The sequence below is a fragment of the Dinoponera quadriceps genome, unplaced genomic scaffold, assembly GCF_001313825.1.
Source record: "Dinoponera quadriceps isolate SergipeBrazil2010 unplaced genomic scaffold, ASM131382v1 scaffold533, whole genome shotgun sequence".
Classification (NCBI taxonomy): domain Eukaryota; kingdom Metazoa; phylum Arthropoda; class Insecta; order Hymenoptera; family Formicidae; genus Dinoponera; species Dinoponera quadriceps.
This window is the reverse complement of record NW_014554780.1, coordinates 823021-846386: the sequence shown is the minus strand read 5'-3', so window position 1 is coordinate 846386 and position 23366 is coordinate 823021. Positions and strand designations below refer to the sequence as shown.

The 23366-nt window shown below is 45.5% G+C and overlaps 2 protein-coding genes across 23 annotated transcripts in view; one reads left to right on the top strand and one right to left on the bottom strand.

The window, feature by feature from the left end:
• LOC106741797 overlaps positions 1–23366 on the top strand; it is a 215236-nt gene that overhangs the window by 135944 nt on the left and 55926 nt on the right. The gene's annotated exons all lie outside the window — the stretch shown is intronic.
• Positions 1–23366, bottom strand: part of LOC106741801 — a 62941-nt gene that overhangs the window by 7791 nt on the left and 31784 nt on the right. The window contains exons 2-3 of the mRNA XM_014614147.1: positions 6027–6299; positions 1346–1451 (exon numbers count right to left, since the gene is read on the bottom strand). Coding sequence (XP_014469633.1) covers positions 1346–1451; positions 6027–6284 — 364 coding nt within the window. The 5' untranslated portion in view covers positions 6285–6299. The remainder of the gene's footprint in view (positions 1–1345; positions 1452–6026; positions 6300–23366) is intronic.

Here is a 23366-nt window from a genome sequence, read left to right as displayed (position 1 = left end):
GGGGGGGGGGGGGGGAGGGGGAAAAACACACGCAGGAAAGGACAACCGTGTGCAGCTTTCTTATCGGCGCAAAAACCGCAAGCCGAACCTTTCTAAACTGCGTATATTGAAAACACCAGCGCCGGGACAACTTCATTGTTTGTCGTACGCGAATGATAATGCACGGACGTGAATCGATTCTTACGGCGGCATCAAGAACTGCTTATGAAGCGAACTGCTAATTCGTGAACAAAAGGGGGGGGGGGGGGCGAACATCACGTCGGAATCGATTGTGCAACCGGATAAAACCGTTACGTCACGCGTGTACACGAAGATCAGGTATCTCACCCAGGTTAAATCGACGATCGCGCAGCGACGTGTAATTTAATATCGCGCACAAAACGCACGACCTGGATCCTTACCGCAAAGGAACGCCCTAACGAGACTTTATTTCGCGCGTCCACTCGTCATATCATTGCGCGATGTAACGTTTTAAATTGTGCCTTGATAATTGCGCGAGTGAACGCATTATCTGCATTTTGCGCATGAAACACGACAATTTCCAAACTTCGTTGCGAGACGACGACGCTTCGGCCGCGCGACTTCGCACGCACGCGAACAACGAGCTCGCGTTACACGCGGCGGAAGATGATTTATATTAATTTCAGGCAACATTACAGCACGCGTTACCCGGAGTTTAGTGCAAAACAATTGTTTCCTATTTTTACGCGTGCATGATATAAATATCACGGACATCGCGTGTCCGTTTTTGTAAATGCTGACAATTGAATCCGCCGAGCCGTTCATTTGCAACTTTATTGTTCGCTTATCCGCGAATGTCGCTACACCGGTAAACAATATATCAATTATGCGAGAACGAGGTCAACGGCGAATTAGCGCACGGCGTAAAATTCGTTAATCAAACACGCAACCCGCGCCGTAATTTAAGAGAGAGCAGGTTTACCCGTCGCTTTTGCGCCGGTAACGAGTTTCCGACGCGATAAATAGATTAAAGGAGGGGAGGGGGGAAGGAAGATAGATTAATAGATAGATAGATAGATATAGAGAGAGAGAGAGAGAGAGAGAGACCTGCTTATGCGTTTATCTTCTTTCTAGCGACAAGCAAACGGGACATATGATTATCTCGTTACGAGCTCATTATTCCGTTGATCGCGCGACCAGGCGGGACGTCGCGAAACGCGACTTTGACGATTTCATTGCCATAACGTACGATAACTTTCGGCGATAAATGCCGCGGACTTTCGCTTTCACGTTTCCGATTCGCGCTTATACATATACGCGCATACGCGTGTCCGTGATAAAAGGTGAAAGGAGAAAGAAACGGGTTTGCCGGGCTCGCGCTCACCTGCGTAAGAGAACAGGGGATGGTCGTTGGTGTGATTGTAAAATTTCGTCCACGTGCAGAGGGTGAACTCCTTCAAGTCCGGCAGGTCCATCTTATAATGGATGTACTGCAAGAGAGAGAGAGAAAGAAAAAGAAAGGTCATTACATTGAGAAACTGATGCATAAATATAGCATTAATAAGAAAAATAAAAAAATAATAATATTTTCGTATTTGTAATATTATGTAAATGTATGTTTATCTCGATTTCGTTTAAAATTAACACTTATTATTTAGGTAATGAAATAAACGTATAGGAACGTAATTTTGTTTGATATTGAATTTATGAATAGCTTCCTCGATGTGATTCGACATAAGTAATCCCGTTTTATGTTATTAATCGACGACATCGATCCAGCGATTTCCGCAAAAATGCGCGTTAACTCATTTGCGTTGAGAGCGGATGTACTCGTTCATTTCGTCTAGACATCAAGGAAGCGGATGTATTCGCTTGTGTAGTCGTGATTAGCTCGACGGAGGAATTTATGCAACTTGTAAGCGACGGCGATTTCAAGAATATTTTCTCGAGTAGTACCAAGATTTATTGGCATGGCTTTTATTTCATATACTTTCTGAATCTCTTAATGATGCAAATGAGATAAGTTAACGAATCGAAATTTTAATGCTATTTTAACGTTCTTAAGATAGTTCCGTGCTGAATTTTCAATGATAATACTAAGAAGCCCCTTCATAAGTTTATTATTTATTTAAAAAGAAAACTTTCCTTTATTTAACTATCTAAATGTTAATTTTAGTGCCAAATTAAGACAGATATAAATGCATACAATTTTACAAACACGGAGATGTTACTTATTTTTGCATTATTTTTATTATTTTTCATGCTTAATTTATGTGTCAGTTGAGTTAACAGAGATATACATGTCGTTACGAGCAGCGGCGTCGATGGCTGTTTTCCCAACGAGAATAATTTGTATCCGACGGAAGTTCAAGTATGTATGTAAATTCGATATCGCACGCCGAATAATCTCCGACAGACGGTCGTTTTGCAGGAGACAGCTCGACCGGGGAAAGGAGAAACGGCTCTTGTCGCCAAATGCGATCAATGTTTTCTTTAATCTCACGGCCGATCTGCGCGAGACGGTCACCACATGTCTGAATTAATCGATTATATCGACTGTTGACACGGTACACACGATCGATTCAAACCTCCGCACGAACTGCGCTCCAGTTCAGTGGGCACACCAAACTGATGAACAGTACACACAGGTACGTACACATCGTCCGCCTCGGGCAATGAAATTGCGCGCTACGTGCAGAATCATGGTATAATAATTGACAATCAAATAGTGTGTTTACCGTGCAACAAAAACTCACGGTGTTCGCGCGAGGCTCGTTATATTTGGTGAAGCCGTTCCTGCGCGTCAATATGAATATAATGAACGTTCCCAGATATTATGACGGCTATACCGCGGTATAAAAACGCCACGGAGCACATTTTCCTTAAAATAACAAGAATACCGCGGGAGCCGACGGTATTTTGTCGAAATACGCTGCAACTCCAAATGTGTGATGAGTACACACTTGTATATGTGAAATTACACATTTGCTCGTGTGCTTTTATCTACCATGTAAAAATTACACACGCATCCGCTTTACAGCATAAAGAAATAAATTTACATATTTAAATGTGCAATTTAACATATTTCATCGTGTATAATATATGGTACGTAGTGCGAAGTGCGTAAAAATGAAGAGACGTACTTCCAATTAATACGAATGTGTAAAAAGTGCATGCATGAAATAATTTCAGGTCCTTTTACACGTGAATTATGTGTATAATTATTGGGAAATACGCATTAGGTTGGGGGAGAAAGTTCCCAGCGTTTTTCAGTAAAAAGTTTTGTAATAACGCTAACGACTTCCTCCCTAATAATATCTACCAATAATATCTGACTTTTAATGTTCTCTTTAATTTAAATATGCCGAATTTTCCAAAAACGGCCGCGAAATCACTCCACCAGTCACTCGACGTGCGGTCGAGATTACTTCCGCGGCACGTCCGGCTCCTTTTACGGATGCCGGCATGCATAAACTTAATAAGCCGCGGAATACACGCGTCAGCGCGTATTACGACCGGCGATACTGACAGGTAATGTGTTCGGCCAGCCGCTAAAAGGGCCCGTTACATTCGACGGCCGAGATGAAATATTCGTACCGAGCATTCATTTAGTTGAATCAGCGAAATTCTTGTTCGACTATGGGCAAACAAATTTGTTGGTTGTAATAACCAAAGATTTGGTTGTCTAAACCGAAGGTTTGCTTCTCCGAAGTTTCAGAGGTTGCGAAGAATCAAACCTTTGACCGAGACTTTTAAACATACGCGTTGCTTAGATATTTTTTTACCTCACTTCTGACATTTGTACTTGTCTCTCGGCAGGGAACGAAGTTGATGAGCGATTTGGCGATAGCATCGCGTCTCGAAGAAAACGATCGCACGACGACCGGCCATAGAAAGTCGCACACAGCCGGCCGGGCTTTGTTCCGTTCGCGAGATCCGCGATTTCGCGACAGTCTCCTTTCCGTACTCGCGGCCGCAATTACCCCAGGCTAAACGAACGAACCACCGTTGTCGCCCGGCGAACTATTGAACAAAAGAAATATGTCTTCCATGCCCGCTTTCCATCGAGCTCGATTTTACCATGCCGATCGTACATCCGCCGGATTGCTCCTCGCGGGAACCGCGAGATTATCGCGATTATCTCGGAGCCGCGGAATTGCGACCCCGTTCTCTATGTCTTCGCTATTCCCCTCGTCCTCTCGAGCCCATGCGAATCGCTACAATGGGGGGATTTCAAAGGACGAAACCGTTCCTCGACGAGAGACCGTCGACGGGAATCACGCTGGCGCATTGTGGTGCGTCTTTGTTTTCGTTTTCGACATTTAATTTCACGCCGTTCTTTCGTAACCGGTTCAGCGCGTGGTCGAACTTCTTGAGTTTATATCATCGCACGGAGACAAAATTAATATCAACTCGAGACTCGTATTCTCACATGAATAATATCTGGATTTTTCATCTTTTTACGCGTCATGAACTGCCGTAAGGACATTCACTCGTTTAAACATACGAGAAAGCCATCTCGGCGAAGGCCGCCGATAACCGCCGTTCTAAATCAAGCGGAACAGTTCGACTCCCTGCCTCCCTAAATCAGCAATCCCGTTGTTCGTAACACGAGAAATATTCAAAAGTGGCAACGCGCGTCCCGTTCTCAAATAACCCCGCTTCGCGCCTATCTCGATCCTGAGACTGCTTTCGTCGGAGGTCGCATTGTATAATCCGCATATCGATTAGCATAATGGCGACGCGCGATATTCCATCGCGCCGGAGATTGATCGTCGCCGTGAAATCACCGGGAAAAGAGACGACCGCTCCCCGGTTATTGTAAAATCGTTGAAAAGTTACACGCGATAATTGAAATTCGCTGGCAAGCGGGATTCGGGAGGCCGTAACAATCCCCGACAAAGTCCTACAATTTATTCCTCATCGGCGTTTCGAGCTACTGCAAAAGATTACCCGAGCCAACCTCGTCGCTCGTGCTGGATCAGATGAGCGGGTAATTTACGTGGACGATCGTACGTTCGCTTTCTCGGCCGCGAGTTAGATCGGAAAACTACGCTCTCGGCGGGTCGGTTTTCGCTTCTAACGAAGCGTGCCTTCCAGCGAAGACGCTCGAACGGAGGAGCGTCGCCGATTGAAGCAGGTGTGCACGGCGGTTTCGGATCGCGCCAATAATTCAGAACTCGTTTCGAGACTCTGCGCCCGAGGGGAGTCCGCCGAGTGCGAGAGAGTGTTTTCCCTTACTTTCGTTGGCCGCAGAACGCGTATCATTTCGCTCACATCGCGGATCTCCGGCGGTGCCAAGCGGCGGCGCTCTCTCGCGCTCGTGAGCTTCGCACGTTCAACGGAGCGAATTCCGCGTCGCACGCGACCACGGCTCGCGGAAATTGCCGTAAATTCTCGCAATTTCTTCGACGCACTCGGACGTAGCCGCGTAATTCGTCGTGAGAAATCCCGGCGGAGATATGCGAGTCGTACGGAATCGAATCGCAGTTAATCCGAGTCTCGGCTCCATTCGGAGAGGCTCGAATTCGAACGGTCCGATCATTTCATCGACGTCGCAATGTCCGATTCGCGCACCTTCAGCGGTTTGGCCGAACGGTCGCGATTGTGTCGAAAAATCGCGCCCGCCGATATTAGAATATCGCATATCGCGGCATATCGGATGCCAGCGGATGCGCGCTAATTGGACAGCCGGCGTGCCTAATGATTACATAATCTATATAGTCCAAATCAATTAATATATTAGGTAGCAGAGGTCGCGATCCATTTCCCGGCGCATTACGCATGTCTGCGGGATACACGGGCAGTGTCAATAGCTCGAAACTAGAGCAAACAGCCTCACACAAGCTTGGAAAACAAACATTCTCTAACCGTCCGTATTGATCGGCCGCTCTTCCTGATCATTCTCGCGCGTAGTGCCTGCGCGGCCCGAGGTGTTCCCCGCGACATTTTCAAAACCAAAATTCCAATCGCCAAGATCTCCTCAGACCTTTTGAGATTCTTTTCTTTCAAATCTCAACGTACGTTTCCGCGGCGAAAACGCCGAATCCGTTCGCCGGCCCTACCTCGAAGTACAGCTGCTGGTTCATGGCGACCTTGTAGAGGGAACACCTCTCTTGGTCCTGCGGCAGCAGCAGGTGAGAACTGTCCGCGTCATAGAGCGTCTGCGTTGGCGCGTTTCCGAAAATCGATGCCTCCTGGTGCAGTGTACTCGCGCCGCTGTGCGCCGGCACGATCGGTCGCCAGGACGACGAGATCGCCTCGCACAAGGCGACGAGGATAACGCACGCGAACAAAACCGACGTCATCTTGGGCCGGCTCATTCCTCCTCGAGCTACCTGAAAGCCGAAAGAACACGTCGGCTGATTAATTGCGATTCCGACCCGGGAAATCCGCAGAGACGAAACGACGAGCGACAGAACGAACATTTGCTCGATCCGAGATATTTTGTTTTTAATCAAATATTACTTCGTTATATATGTTGTTTCTCCGTTATATGAGAGGTCCCTTCTCTCTTGCGGTTTTCGTTACACGAAACTCCTCTCTCGGTTCTTCCGTTCGTTTCCTCCCGCACGTATATTGCGCGTTCCGCGCGCTCTCTCTTTCTTTTTCAAACGAGCAGGACGTAATAATAACGCGCGTTCGCTTGTACCTTTGAGATAAAAATCGACATTGCATTATCGATTACGTTACTGCCGGAAGTAGGAGAATCTTTTGCGAGCGGATTCATCCAGGCCGGCGGTTACGTACCGCTCGGAACGGTATCGTGCGGTATCGGTATTATATGCGCACGGGATGAATTCCATCGCTCGGCTAATTATAACCGGAGGCTCGCGACTGCCGGCGAGAACAACGCCGCCGGATGCGGAAAACAAAACCCGGGAAAGTCGAAAAATGAAAATATACGCAGCCGCGTACAAGACGGAAAAATCGAGTCTCGATGGAGCAGAATTCACGCGATTGCCAACCGCGCCTGAAGCCGCGCTCCGCTAACGCGCAACGAAAAGAATGCCGGCACACGCAACAGCATCACGTTGCGAAATTTAATTCAGGCGAGCGTAACGAACGATACACCGCTTAAGAATGCAATCGATGATAATATCGCCCCTTTTTTCACGCCGTTCGCGCTCGCACGCGTGTGAGAAAAACAGGGAGGAAGAGCTGGTTGATATTTTCATTTTCATGTTTCTGTCTCTGTTAAATTAGGTCTATTGTCTCTCGAAAATCGCTGAACTCTCATTGACCCTCTCTGTTCTTCTAAGAGGCCTGGATTTACAATAAGTGTAATAAACCTTTAGCCTTTTGCCGCAACCGACAAATTTTAATTTCTGGCAAAAAGTGTTTCCAGCACCACCGGACGTCGCACTTGCAGAGATTTAAGCGTTATTGCAACTTTCGGCAGCGCCTTTTGTCAGATGTTGCGTTATATTTTATTGCTTAGAGCATAAAGCAAAACTTTACCACACTCATTGTGGATCCAGACTAATTGAAAGAATTTTAGCATTTTGGCAATAATTAAATTTAACATCCTTGTAAGGTTTCTTAGATATTATTCATCTTTTCACGTTGGAATACATCGGACTTCTTATGAAGAATTCAAATCTTTGAATTGTCTATCCTTACTTGGAAATAATTTTAATAATTATCGATATTCACCGCAATGTCATCGCTCGTATAACGATTTTCGATAAATGGATAATAACAATAATTACGTCGAACGTCTTCGGTCGCGATAGCGTACGACCTTACAAAAGGGTTACAAAGATACGAGAAACGCAGATATTGTATTCGAATGATGTTCCACAGTCATTATGTGAACTGGATTTTCCGACGTCTTTACGTAACTGTACGCCTGCTTGGCCGCCTCGCTCGTAAAGTCGATGGCGCGCGTCGCGGGAAACGTGAAACCGCGGGAGTCGTATTAAGAAATAGCGACGGTGGACTTTTACGGGTTGATATAAATCGTCGTTATCAAGCCGCGTTGTTGCTCCTCAGCGGCGCGCCGCCGCCTCAATAACGAACGCGCTTAATGATTTCCTAATTACGACTCGCACGCCTCTCGATTTTCAAGCGCGTCGAAACGAGTTTCACAGAAAAGCCGCCTTCGTCGGATAATGCTTGAACATTAAATAATGCTTACACATTAATGCATTTAATATGCGCGTATCGGCGGGTTCTCGCACTTTCGAATCCGGATTCGATGTTAATAAGAGCGGGGGGTAAACGCGTACGAAGTGATCCGGAGGTGATTTCCGCGAACGTTCGAGCGCGGGGGAAAGAAAAAAAGTCTCTCGCGAAATTTCTTGCGCGATTAAAGCGTCTCGCGTCGATTAAAGGTGAAAACCGGTACGACCAGACCTAGATCCGTCAGACGCGGTGAATAACGGTATTGAAACGCGGTGATAAAGCAAAAGGTAATCGACGACGAACCGAGCCTTATGGGAGGCTTTCGATAAGGCGGAGAAGGATCTGAACACGTCCTCGACGCGAAAAATGCGCTTCTATGTTCGCGATAATGTGTGTCGAGTGTATTACGGTCTCGAGCGAGGCCACGAGAGAAATTCTAGGCGGGTCCGAAATCGAAAGTCGCGGCTTCACGCATGTAAAATGTGAGCCTCGTCTCGACGTCGCTTTATTATAATGACGTTTCACTGGAATTCGGCAAAATAATCGGCAAATTAATCGGTGAAATTAGTTGCCGAATTACACGCGACGGATCTGCATTTTTGCGCGATATCAACGACGTTTATGATTTAATCGTATCGCGAATTAATATAATATTACCAGTTTTCTGAAGTACAGTTTTCTATACTTTTCACCGGTAATTCATTTCATGCGCGTGATATCGCTGATTTTACGTTGCAATTATTATTGATTAATCGAGAGCGCCCCGACGATGTCGACGTCATTTATAACTGCCGTTGCTAACGTGAGCGGCGCACTGTCACTTCTTCCATTAAAAGTTCACGTTTCCAGATCGTAAACGCCGATGTATCAAGTGCGTATCGTTTACGCGCGCATGATCGGCTTCGGGATTGAGCGTGATTATTGCATGTTACGATTACATCAGCCGGTATCCTTTTCCGCCGTTATTGTCCGTTGTCATCAGCACAATTCTTCTTAATGCGACCGTTCACTCTGTCATAAGACGCCTCCGGCGTGTCTCGCGCAGATTGCCGAGATCACGGTATAAGCGCGATCAAACAAATCGCGACCGTCAGTGAAAGTTATCAGAGCGAAAATAAAAATGCAGTGCTCTGAATGCGCCGGCGACGTGAAACGACCCCCCCCTTTTGCTCGAATCATTTTGTCGATCTCTTGCCGGACTAATCTCGGAGTAATCTCGAGATCGTTTCGCAGAATGCATGAATTTTGTTCCTGTCAAACGTATTAATTGCAATCTAATTGTATCCCGTTAATACGCTTAATTACATCACTAACAAGCGACTACTCACGCGCGATAAATTTCCGAAGAATATGCCCCGAGATTTACGACGAGAACGAATCCTTTCGTGGATACTTCAGCGATGTATTTTTTCTTTCAAATGTACTTCGTTTCATTTATGTATTTATCCATTAACAGGGTAACCCATTTTTACCAAATTAAGGAAGAAGAAAATTGAAGTATACGCAAATCTATTGCAGAAAGTAGTTAATGTACGGGAAAAAACTTAAAATTAACATATTAATGATATAAAAAGGAAAATAGAAACACTTGTTTAATTATTGTATTTGAAAGTATCACATTTTTGTGGGATTTATAATTTCATAATAAAGCTTTATAATTTCGTAATAAAACTCGTATGCTTTTAACCCTTTAACGGACGCAAGACCATCCGCACTATTCATGTTTAATCGCGTACGGTCGAGCAAAATCGGCAGATCGTATCATTTCTGGAAAAATTCACGCGTTGACACCTTATGCTTTCGCGATCGGGAGGTATCTAATTAAGCTCCCGAGTTAATACCGCGTCCTTCATGGGTCTGATTCCGACGTTTCGCGAACATACCGGTTCACTTCTTCAAAGTGAATACGAACGAGCCGAGACTCACGAGCTCTGCGAGCGGAAATGCAGTACGCTTTCGAGAGTCCAGCATCGAAGGATTCGAACACTATACGTGTCAACCCGAGGTTGACGCCGTCGGGAATCGCCGAGATCTCGCGGATCATAAGACACGCGAAACTCACCCAGTGATCGGCGATCTCCGCAGCGTGGAGGGAGGTAGATCCTCACGGTCTCGAAACGGAAAGGTAACTGCCCGTTCGTTGAGCTCGCCGTGGAGCTCGTAAACTCGCAGGAGGTGTATACACCTCTCCTACCTGCGTTTGATACACCTCTTGCCACGCTCGCTCCTCCAGCGTCGCCGGACGTTGTCGCACGCCGCTGTCACCGTACTCCCACGTGTATGCATCGGGACATCGTTGACGCTGATTACGCCCGCTACTCCGCTCTTTCGCTCATGTGGAAAGTGCGAGCTACGCGCCAACCGGCTCGGCTTAGCCGAAGGAAACGCGTACCCGTAAGGCGGAAAATTACTGAAAATTTTTCCAAGTCCAGGGGCTCGATTCTCTAAGTTACTCGTGAACGAAACGTATGCAGAAACCTCCGCGTTACGAGCATGCGATCGGAAAAGGCTAAAACTCAACCGGCGCGGAAAATCTCCGGTGTGCTCGATCTAGAACAGCGAATGGCAGCTAGAGCTCGCCGTGGACGATTGTCGCCTCCCTCGTCCTTGAAAAGGAATGTCAGCACTCTGCCATTCGCAACGCCAATTTCCTATGATCGTTCACGGATATCGTAAAATATTCGTTTTCCGCGGTTACCGCTACGACCGTTACTAAAGCTGTCATGATCACGTTACTGGGTGAGTTACCGATTAATCCCGAGTGCTCCAACCGGCTTTCTTACATCGTAACTATACCGAGGAGTACACCGATGACGAGTCTATAAATATCAGGAAGGGGAGACGACAGGCACTATAAATAGATTTCAGACGTTGCACGTTCGATTGTACCAATGATTGCAGAAAGGGCGTCTTCCATTAAGCGCGAAAGTCATTGGGTATTCAACTAATCGCGCCGAGAGGAATGTTGAACGTCCGTCTAAAATTGTACACTGAAAAAAAATTCAAGTTATTATTTCACTTGGATCAAATAAATATTACTCGTGTGAATGTAGAATACCGAAAGAAAATAATTCTTCGCACCGAAAGAAGATATTCAAGCAATTTACTTAATCCAAATAAAATAATTACTCCAATACGCTCTTTAGCAAAATATTTACTTGGATGTAGCATTGTTTTTCTTTCAGTGTGACAAACAGACAATTAAAATTTCTCTGTATACAAGAGTATATTGAAATACATTCAAACTTAGCCGCAAACTTAAGGTACGTACGCGCTTAGTGAGCAGCGAACATATGATGTATTCGCGTCTAAACACGCACAAACATTCTTTAAAACCATCTGATAAGCCACCTTATGAGCAAATCGGCCCGAAACGTTCTGCTAGGATTAGTTACGACACGTGCATTTTCCAAAATGCAACAACGAAAGTTTGCATTCGCTGTTCGTTCGTCATTCGTTTGCTAAGTGTACACGCACCCTTAGGCGCAACCAGTGACATAAAGTGTTCGAGAAGCGAACATCCGCTTTTTCGCTTACGCATGCATCCGTAATACGCATGGGACGGACAGCGTTTCTCCTCGCCTTTACTTTCTCTAACACATTTCGCGCATTATGCAGCGCGTAATCGTCAAAATTCGATCGGGACGGGATCCGCGCGTGGGTCGCGTATTTCAATCGAAGGGACAATAATGCAGATAGCAGCGCTGACAGTGGATAGTTTATTGAATCCCCGACGAAATGACATCGATCGATGCGCGCATTATGCGTTATCGAGATCCCTTCCCGTATAAATCCATCGGGTTATTTCCATATCCGTGGCCGACCGGCCGGAAGCTGTTTACGAGGCGATTTGCAATTCGAGAGACGCGTCTAAACATCCTCTCGAGATTAAAAGGCGCTTTCGACGCAGAGGCATTCAGAAACGACCCGTGTAATCGGAGATGACTGTAAGTGGGACGATAATTAGCATACGTCCCGTTGATCGACGCGACGTATTTTTAAATCGATACAAGGCGCGTCGAAACTAGTCCCGGTGATCCTTCGAGCTGCAGATTTTCCCATGAGACTACGATCAGTGACCAATTGTCCCGTAAAGATACATATTCAAATTAGACATATTCGAGAGAGAAAATATCTAAGAAATAAACAATATTCGGTGGCTACCAATAACATATTTGCGTATACTAACAAACCTGTTTTCACACTAACCAACAATCTGTTCAGGTGTGCCAACGGAAGGTGAAAAAATGTCCCATTTAGATTTTGCTTCACGAAAACGAGGGAATACGAGTTTCCGTGGATCCGAATACGGGGAAGACGCTTGCAAATTTGTCACGGGACCCACCGCCAGGCTCGATGAATATTTAGAACGACCTGCGTGCCTCGACGAGCGAGATCGCGAATACCGGCGACCCATGTGATCCATGAGGAGAGACGGTGGGATCCGACCGTAGAGGCAGGCACGCAGCCTCGAAGGTGGTGAACGTGTCGTCACCGCTCGTCGTGGCGACCGCAATCTTTTTCCCTCGGTGCTCTCCTCCGCTATAGAAAGTGAGCAGGCGTGGCGCGTGAGGAGTAGAGCGTAAGGGAAACGCGGTGTATAACGAATTGCGAAATACACTTAGGCCGTCTTTCTCTCCGTCTCCCTCTCTCGCGGCGGTCGCAGATGCCCCGCGGCCGGATCGAATCCGGTCGAGGCCGGACGACCGAAAAGTTTCCTTTCTAGATCATAGAATGGTGAGACCACCGCCGGCGCGTAATCTCGTAGACCCCCCGGCCATGTGTCACACGTGTCGACGGAATTGCCTGTCGAAATTCTCCGGATGGTGCATAAAACGCCTCAGGCCGAGACTCCTTTCTCCCCGCTACAAAGCGCGCGTTACATGTTCTGTTCTTTGACATAACGATCACGATGGACAGCGGGACGATGTGTCCTTATTACGACACGCGTGGAAAGATCGCTTGGTAGCCGGTGGTATGACGGATCTGTTGTGTAAGCCCGAATTTTGACGTTTAACATGCGGCCCCGCCGTGGACAATGAGTTATTTCGCAATGCCGTGCGCGCGCTACATGAATGATCTCGCGTCCCCGTGTCGATTAACCGGGCGAGTAAGTGGAAGCTAACGTTTCTCGACTCAGTGTGCGTGTAGCTGAATCGGCCGGACGATAACCGTGATGTTAGACGATCGCCGGAAGAGAACGGAAGAGAAATAACACAGTCAGGCGAGCCGATAATTAGCCCGAGATCTCTTAAACGGCCGATCTTAATGGAGCGTAACGGGAAAAGAAAGTTCATTTTGTGATTTCTGCGCTCCGCCCGTCTCCTCTCGCCCGCGTGCAACGAAAGTCCGCTCGCCTCGAGAGCTCGCCACGAATTCGGCCGCCCATATATAATCGACGCGCGAGAGTCATATATCCCGCGTAATGACATCCTGTTCGGCCACATGCCCTGCGCGACCGGTGCGACGTATCGGCATCATCGGGTTTCCAAACCAGACCCGGAGAATGCACAATTGTGGTCAGCCGAAAATTCCCTTCTCTCCCGATCGATCGCGTTACGCAAAGGCGCGTACCGTACGTAAAGGCGGCGCTTGCTTTTCCGCTTCGTTTCGTTTTCTTTTTCTATTTTCGAAACACAACCGGCTGTCAGAAAATCCGTTTGCGGCGCATTAGAGATCACGGAATGAGTCACCGTCCGTTACGTCCACTTGCGTCACCCGGCATGTTAATGAGAAGAAAACTGAAATTGGAGCAAACGCCCTCGCGCTCATCAGCCTTTCCCGCGAAACCGCATGATCGCCGTTCGACCGACCCCGTTCACCGGATGGACCTAGAGCCAGATCGTCGGATCGAGTTGATCTTAACTTGAACTGTGACTAATTCAGCACCGGGCTATTTTGTGCTTTCACTTAATGATGCCCACTTATTTAATTCCGCCTCGTTACTATCGACAAGCACTTGTTGTTCGTCGCAGCTCGATTCTCCACGGTCGCTTAATGTAACGTCTTTTAATTAGCGTGACCTTGCGAACAAATCTGTCGCATAAATCAGATGTCTATGCGGTAAAAAACATTTTTATACTCGTGTTAAAATCGGTTCTCGTTAACATTTTCGTGTTAAATCTTTAACGTACCCGTATGTTAATTTAACACATTGTGTTAATGTTATCTCAATATTTCGCGTTGAGTCGGTATTCGACACGTGTAAATGTCAAAGTAATACATGTTATATTTCAATATCGATTAACATATTACGGATACTAATTTTACTAAATATTATTGGTGACATATTTTATACGTTAAAATTGATAGACAAGTTGTATTAATTACTCTCCGTAACGGTCGTTGATTGTGAGAGAGTAAAAGTGCGATTCATATTTGGTAGCTTAGTAGAATATATGTTGAGTATTTTATTTTTAAAAGTGCATTAAAAAGTATTTAAAAAGCATTAAAAAATAAAAAGAACGTAAAAAACATTAAAAATACTAATATTTGAAAAAAAAATATTCATATTTGAGCAAGATACAGTATTCGCATGAAATGTGATTCTTCGTACACGGGTGCACGTGATTCTACCATTTTGGCCATCCTGAAACTGAATACATTTTATCCATAAATTATATTGTATTCCATTTCTATTGACTAAGCCTTTTTTTTTAAATCGACGAAAAGAAAAATGTTTATGTTTTTTTCACAATTTTTAGCGCAAAGTTTGAATTTTTTAAACCAAAAATATGTTACCAACAAAATCGTGGGCCAACAGAAAACTATTGTTTTTCTAAACATATATCCAAAACTGTGTAAAGGTAATCCGTCAATTTGAGCCAGAGACATCATGTACACCATTCACCCATTTGCGGAGAGTCATGTTTCACGTGAATTGCTATATTTCAAATATTAAAATTTTTTTTAATATGAAAATAACATTTGTTACATTTAATATAAATATGTCAATTTAACATACAATTTGCTTTCAAATAATATCAAAGAGTGTTACATATTTTGTATTAATTCTTAAAATAATATTTGTGTTGTATTTTTCAACATATTCGTCTTGCGTGAAATTGATAGAAAAACTTGAGTGGACTATTTGGGACACGTGAAATGCATTAAATTTAACATCAAATTTTTTACCGTATGGAAAATTAGAGAGACAAATTACAAGTTGGCCGCAGACAAAACGTGCTTTATAATAAAATGCAATTTATTTGCCAATGACTTCAAATAATCAGAAGATATAAATAGCCGTTACTTACGTGTAATTATATTGCGCAAGTTTGTACAACATATTGACAGATACACAGGGTAGATTTATATGCTCTAATCGTGTTTGCATTGAAAATACGCGTATATTTCCCCGACACACTTTCCGCATGAGATACCGCGCATTGAAACTCGCGTGAGGCCTGTTTGATAATCAATTCGTCGTAATTGTTGTTATTACGCGTGTATTTATTTCAAAAAGCCATTGCCGTGCAAGATACGGAGAGAGCATTTGCTCACTCCGTCAGATGTTGCGTGTTACTTTCCGCCGGATGTATCGGTGTAAAACACAGTCGTGCAATTATTTAGATTGCTCGCTCGCGTTCTTTTTAGAGTGGGTTAAAGTAGGACCTCGCGAGAAAGTAGGTAAATGGAAGAGATTCCGATTAATCGTCTTATTAATTTGTGTGGAATATAAGTCGCGGCACGCATAAACCTCATTACACAATCTGCGATGGCAATAAATTTCTGACGCGAAGAGTCTGCGATCCTATCATCGCCTATTTGCAATGATCACCCGATACCTGTCTGGACTGGTTTCTGTCCTTGTTTATTTGCAAGATATTACCGATATCGCTGAGGATACGTTCTCCACGTAACGAAGCTTGCGTACGATTCGTCCAACCGCTCCTAGAAACTTGTCAATCACATCCTTGTGTATCTTGTACAGATAATCTCGAGTTTTACTCTGACACAATCTCACCTTACAGTCGAATTAGGTTATAAGGTATAGTGTCGTATTTTTAATGAGCATCAAAGAGAAACCACTCGTAAATTTAATATTTATCAAATTTATCAATATCAGCCTTTAATATCATAGTAGTTTTCATCAAAATCTTATATATATAATTCAGAAAATATTAAAAATATAAATTAAAAATATCACGCTAGTCTCAAGGGACACATATAAAAAGTATCAACCTTAATTGCAAACCTCAGCTCTCGAATGGTTAATCTTCCTCTAATTGCACGAGTAATTGATTAATATTCCAATGTATACTTAGTGCAAGTTTCATCGAATTTCTTATTAAGCTCATGTTATCCTATAATCTCCTTAATGAGATATATCGTGCAAATCGAAGGATGAAGAAACAATTCGGAAAATGGAACGAAAATACAGGAAAATTGACGGCACCTTGCCGCTCGAACCGCGTTGACCTTGCGCGCGAACGAATTAGCTTTCGCGAGAGAGGCGAGAAACTGATATAATTCTATATAAACATCGTATTTATATATATGTATAGCGCAGCGATTATGTCATTGCGGGGGTTGAAGTCGCGGAAGGGGAGCGTATCCTTGCACTTGATATTCATGCGCGGTGAACATGCACATAACACGCTTACCGACGAACAAGGTCGAACAACTCGTCGGCGCACATACGTGTCTCGGCGCGATCTTCGATCGACCTTCTAATTATGTATCTTTCCCTTATTATTACAAAGTGCCGATTTCTCTAACGAGCTTCGACACGCATCGTCTAACCGGGAGGACTTGATGGTTAATAATAGGATTATCATTACCCGCTTCCTGTTCGCTAACGAAATTACAACCTTGCACTTAGCGGAAGTTACGGATCTAATTGGTGCAACCTTACTCTGCGCGCTCGCAGGACGAAGCTCGCTCGAATTGTTCGCTCGCCATTGCAAAATCAGTCTTAAACCTTACGTATTCTCACGATCAATTTAACCCTTTTTTCGCAATTTTAACGAGCATCTTTGCGACAATTTGTAGTCACTGGATCCGTAGTTAGAATTACCATCGCCTTTGCTCGATATATTGTCTTTCACCTCGATATCTTTTTTCCTTTCTTTATATACTTTCTCACATTGATAAACTATTTTTACCTTTCATTTTTACTTTTGTTTTAACTCGCGCCTCTCCCAGGAGAATTTCCTTTCTTCCTTCGCTTCTGTGATCACTTTGTTTGCATCCTTTCTTCTCCTTCCAACCCACTTCGTGCCTCTTTACTCTGAGCGGGGAGAGAGGTTAATTTTCAGAACAGAAAAACATTGCCCGTTTTACTCACGCATTTAAATGAGTCATGCTCTCATTACCATCGAGGAAGAAAGTTTATCTACAGATTTTACCCTAGTATCTGCGTATGTGTGTATGCGTGTGTACGTGTGTGTGTGTGTGTGTGTGTATTTCCGTTTGGATAAACGCGGAAGAAAGTTCGCAAAGACGAAAAGCGCTCTTTCAGGAAGCATCGTCCGCCTTTTACCGCGGAGAAAATTTCTCGCGATATTGGAAATGGCCGTGGCCGTTAAAGATATTAAAGCATCACTGGGAAACGATATTATCTCCGTTCCCCGCGCCTTACGCTTCGCAAGTTGCGCCGGTTTTACCGCTCGCTCGCGCGAGGAATCGTTTGCAACTTGTGTGTTCGCGCGCTGTGTTTGCGTGTCATTCAACCCCCGCGTACTTTCGAAGGTACTTGCGCATATTTTGCGCGCTAATGTCGCGGTGCGAGCAGGCAAGGGAGGAAGGAATTTTTCCGCGCGGACACCCTTTTTTCACCTCGTTGGGAAAAATAACGTCCTCGAGATAGTGACCGCCGCGAGCAACGGAAAATGCAGAAATGCCGCACGGTGATAAGAGTTTATCGGGGAACGACGTTATCTGCACTCGAGCAATCTCAAGCGCGCGCCGTAACCGGAAGTCCCCTACCCAGCCGGAAGAAAGTATCTATCGACGGGATAAATGAACTCTATCCGTCCGCCTGTGTGTTTGCTTAGGCCGTTTGTGGGCGAGCGAGGGGAACTCGCGGGAAAAGCCGACGGGAAACGTCGTGTTCCGAAAGAAATACAGATCTCCTTCCAGCTGCCTCTCCTCTCCACTCCGCCCTTCCCCCCTCCCTCCCACTCCGCTCTCCACCATGACCTCTTCTCGCGCTCTCACTTGTCCACCCGAAACGTTTCTCTCTTTATTGAACGCCGGAAGAGGCCGACACCACACTGGCGAAAGGACGACCCTACCCTGGAAAACGAAAGTCGATCCGCGCGGTGTAATTGCAAGGCTGCAGAAACGCGCCCGTGTAAACGAGAGAGCGAGAGAGAGAGAGAGAGAGAGGAAAGATGATAATCGTTGAGTGTCGTTCACCGACTCGATGAGTCTTTCAGGAAATAACGAGGAGCCAGTACGTGTACACAGGCGTTGTATGCATTCGTTTATTTTTATTAATCAAAAGTGGATCCGCTCTCGTAGATACTCTTTTATCGATTACTCGGGGATTCGTCGGCAAATTTATCACACACGCGCAGATTTCTCCTCTCCGCAGCCCGAGGCCTTTTCGAGTTGAGCGAAGCGTTGCACAATAGTCCTGACTACTGCGGAAAAAGTTGTAGCTTAAAATTGTTAAAAAAAAAAGTTTTTAATTCAATCTCGCTGTAAAAGTAACGCTTAAGAGTCGGAATATATCGGCGTGGAATGACTTTTTTCTTTTTGATTTTACTTTCATAGCGTTACATCAGGAAGTAATATTCAACTTTGAATGTGTTTTCTTTTTTTCCATATTTTGGTCCATATATTATAACTGTATTCGCTCTAGTGATTCAAACTAGCGTCATCCTTTTATTACATACTTAAATATCAAAACACGTAACCTACTCGATGATAACCACGAATCGAAGCACGTAACAATTCGCGTCAAAATCGAGATCTGGGTGTACCTCATATCCGCACGCGCGCGCACGATAGCCATAAACGTCATTCTCGCGCGTTCACTTCGACGCGCAATTAATCTCAACGCAATTAACGTTATTCGGACGAGGTGTGCGAGCTTTCTCACGGAGTCGCCGGTAATTATCGCTCGCTGGCTATCGCCTGAATATTGCGAGCGGATAGCGAAATGCAAATCCCAACTTGTCGCGAATTAATTGCGCGCGCTTCTTCTGCCGCGGCAGCTGCATAAACCGAACACGTGCAGCACACGCAACAATCGCGAGGCCGCGGTTTTAGCGGGCCGTAAATGAACGACGTCATTAGGAGTTCCATTGATAATGGATAGCATCGAGATAGCGGAGCGCGTCACCGTCCGATCGCAAAAGTTTACAATCACCCGGTGGAAGGATCCAGCTGGAGCGGCAGCTCGCCGCGTGAATGTAGGGCAGTCTTATTAAACGTCATAAATACGTTGCGTCGCGATCTATAGTAATTAACGACGTTAAAGCCGTCGCTCCTTCTTTTTCGTTCTTTCCTCCACGAGTGGACTGCTTTTCAAATCTATGCGCTCGCGCGTGCTCTCTCATCGCCGGGACTCCTATAATTTCACGCGCGCGAAACGCTGTTAATTATCGACCTAGCCTCCTGCCCGAATAAACTCGAACATCATTATAACGTTTTTAGAAGTTATATTTCATTCCTACGCTACTCCCACGCCGAGAGCGGAATATGTATTAATTCGCGCACGACGTGTCCGTGCGACATTGTTTCACAACAGCGCCGTGTCTGTATTTAAACGATGCTTTTGCGCGGCGGATACAAATGAAAACAGCCCGCGCCCCGCTTCGGTGTGGCAATATGCAAATGGTGCACTTTTAGCGAAACGTAATAATTATCGTATGGCTCAGTTCGAGAAATACCCCTCGGTCTTGTGAAATATATAAAAAGCGGCGAGATCGGAGGAATTTTCAGATAATTCGGCGTTTTATGAATGATGGAAGGAATAAAAGTTAATCTCTGTGAGGTGCGAATAAGTAACATATTTGTCGCGATTTTTCTTTCTACCATCTGTTTCTCCCTCGTTCACTTTTTATCCGCCGTTCGACATTGTGTGCAAGCGCGGATTACATAACTTCGCACGGTGTCATCGCATCGCCGACATATCCCGATCGTTTGATCGCACGTACACAAAAACCCGCTGAAACGTCGCGTGATGTGACGTGGACGACGTAATCGGCACGTCGTACGGCACCCGTTGATCGGCAAAAACGGTAATCGGTTTCTTCGTGGGAAATCGCTCGCGCGTGCGTTCCGCGTCAAACGAAAGTCGGCGACGCGAGTGCATTCCGCGCAGTGGAAAATTAGCCACGGCCGGCTTTTAATTGCAAACGGGATCGGCCAAGCTCGTGTGCCCGTTTCCACGATTGTGCAACCACGTTGTTAAGGCGTTTTATGACTTATCATTTGCTTGTCCCACAAACCATCAATCTTACGAGTTACATCAATCTGTTCTGACATTCTCTCCTTATCACCTCCTCAGTCGTAGAAAACCTCCGATAGGCTCGCTCGTGATATCCGCGATATGAGTTATGCGAGTTTCCAGTTTCTTGTAAAATACATATATATACGTTGGATTATTAATATATTCTATATATCTGCGCGCATGCGCACGCATGTCCCTATTCTTTGTTCCTCTTTCTCCTACCGTTCTCGGTTCCCGGACGGCAAGTTCGATACGTGATCGATGCGATCTGTCAATTCCGACGCGGAATCAGAAATAGCCGGGCAGTAGGACAGACAGTTATGTCACTCGGCAACGGTATAACACATGGCACCGTCTGTCCCGGGCAAAGATTTATTATCTAACGAAAACGGCTCACCGTGCGCGGACATACGTAACGGTAATGGACCGCGTAATCTTACGAGAATTACGTGAACCGCGGGAGAAGAGAAAAGAGAGAAGGAGGGGAGGGGATCCCGCGCATGTCGGGAATGGCGGAGTGGTTACACCGATCTCAACGTGATTTTCGGTGAAAGTGAAAGCGCAATACGCGCAGTTTCGGCAGGGCCCGGTGAAACTGACGAATATATAATAATACATACTGTTTCGCGGCCGCTGAATCGCGCGTTATACAAATTACGAGAGTGTAGCGCAACAACTTACGGAAACGTGATGTGCAAACGAGCCGTACATACAGCCGCGTCTAACGTTTCATTCGTCGGCGCTGATATTAATTCCCATTTAATGCGTATTCTCATGAAAAATTCATGCGCGCGATATCCTTTATTTCTTTCTTCCAGCGCACTTTATCAGCGTATTTTGCGAATAAAAATAAGAGCAAATTAATACATTGTAAAAGTACGCGCTTGAAGGTACCGCCAGGACGTTTCGGAATACGTAATTGATTGAAAATTCACCGGAATGTGTCTGTTTAAACCCCATCCTTGTCAATATCTTTTTCTGCTTTTGCTTCGTTTCTTTTCCTCTTTCACTTTTCCCAGATAAGTCAGGTTTATAGTTTCATTGGTTTCTTTGTGCACAATTTGCCCTCGCATTGTCAATAACGTGCCGAAGGTATCCATTTTCCCGTAGAAAGACGAGACGAATGAATAAATATATAAATGATCGCTTTAACGGCGCGTATTTGCGGATTCAATTTTTCATATTACTTCTTAGCTACTTATCAAATATATGATGATATGTCGTGAAAACCAACGATATCGCTCTCCCCCCGGTGTTTCCTCATGGGATTCTCGCGCGTTATTAAATACGATCCATCTCGCAGGAGGCCATCAATCTCGAGGTCTCGTTCCGGCCGTATCAATCATAGACGCGAAAGTGGCCGTTCGTGTGATTTCACGGATACGGATGAGCGGATCCACCGCCTCGCGGTGGAGACGATTTCTGTCGCGGTTGCGCAACTAACGCACGCGCGTGTCTCATTACGCGACTTACGCGTATCGCGACGGTTGTTTCAGATGGACACGACGATTCGCGACGTTGTGTAAACGTTGTAACAGGAAGGGTTACAATTTCGCATGAGTTCGTATCATTCGAGAGCGGATCCGTTCGCGGGGCTGCCGTAAGAATAGAGAAACCGAAATTTCTCCCGTTATCCTTCGCGAGGTTGTCACGCAACCTCGTGTAATTAATGCAGGACATATATAATATTGCGATAGAGCGCGAAATACTTCACCACCCGGCGGCGGAGGTGGAGCAGAAGACGGTCACGCGCGTCCTCGATTACCAATTGTGACCTTTTTCACGCCGATTTTAAACGACGCTCATTTAAATACCGAACTCGCGCCGGCGGCGATCCGCGGAGCGGATCCGCTAATGACAACTTAAAGTGCGCGTGTTTTGCTCGGCCGGCTGGTTATAATAAGTTTCGCGGTCTCGTACCGGCTTGCGGGATACACTCCGTGAGCGCGAACGTGCAGCTGAATTAATCACGGAATTCGCTAATAGTTTGTACTACGGTCGAATCCTCTCATTTAATGGACTACCGAAGCTCGCCCGTAATAAATGCGCCGCATTATTCATAGGGCTCTCGGCGGCTTAACTCGCTTAATAATTTCCACGCTAATCAATATTTACCGATCGACACGTAAACAGCGCTTCCCGCGCCCGTCTTTCGCCAGCGATTTCGGTTAATCCCCTCCCCCCCCCCCCTCCCTCCTTCTTCTCTCTCTTTTCTTTCCCCCCAAAATTTATGTCGTACATGATATAAAACTGAAGGATCTTTCGTGGCTTACATAATGCAACACAGTGACGTGATAATACGCGCGCTTTCCCACGGTTACATCTATCGTCGCTCCTGACACCACGACTTATTGACGCGATATCGCAGCTGATAATTAGCACAGTAACTTAATTAAAAATCAACGCCGCATGTCGATCGGCGTGACCGGTGTTGCAATTACTTTCACCGCGCAAATCGCGCGACCGCCAATTAATCGACGAGATTGTTTTCTGGAGCGGGAATACATATCCGGCAGATAATCGGAGAGCGATGCGCATTTATATCGCCGTGTTGCACATTCGCCGGACCGTCGTGTGCGGGCAATGCGCAGCGCCGAGTGCGAATTGCAAAACTGCTTAAAATTAACGCGACCACGCACGCGATAATAACTTTCGCGCGCTGAGTTCAAAGGAATCGTGAAGATTATTTCTTTCATGCGTGAAGATAATTCATTTATAACCTTCGTCATCCTGCCTACATATGCTGGAAAAATGACAAAATCGACACGTTCCGAAGGGATTTAAATTAAAAACGAAATATTAATTCATTTATAAATTTGTCGGATGGTAAGGCTTTAGCTGGTCGGAACAAATTGATCGTTATCTTGACGTC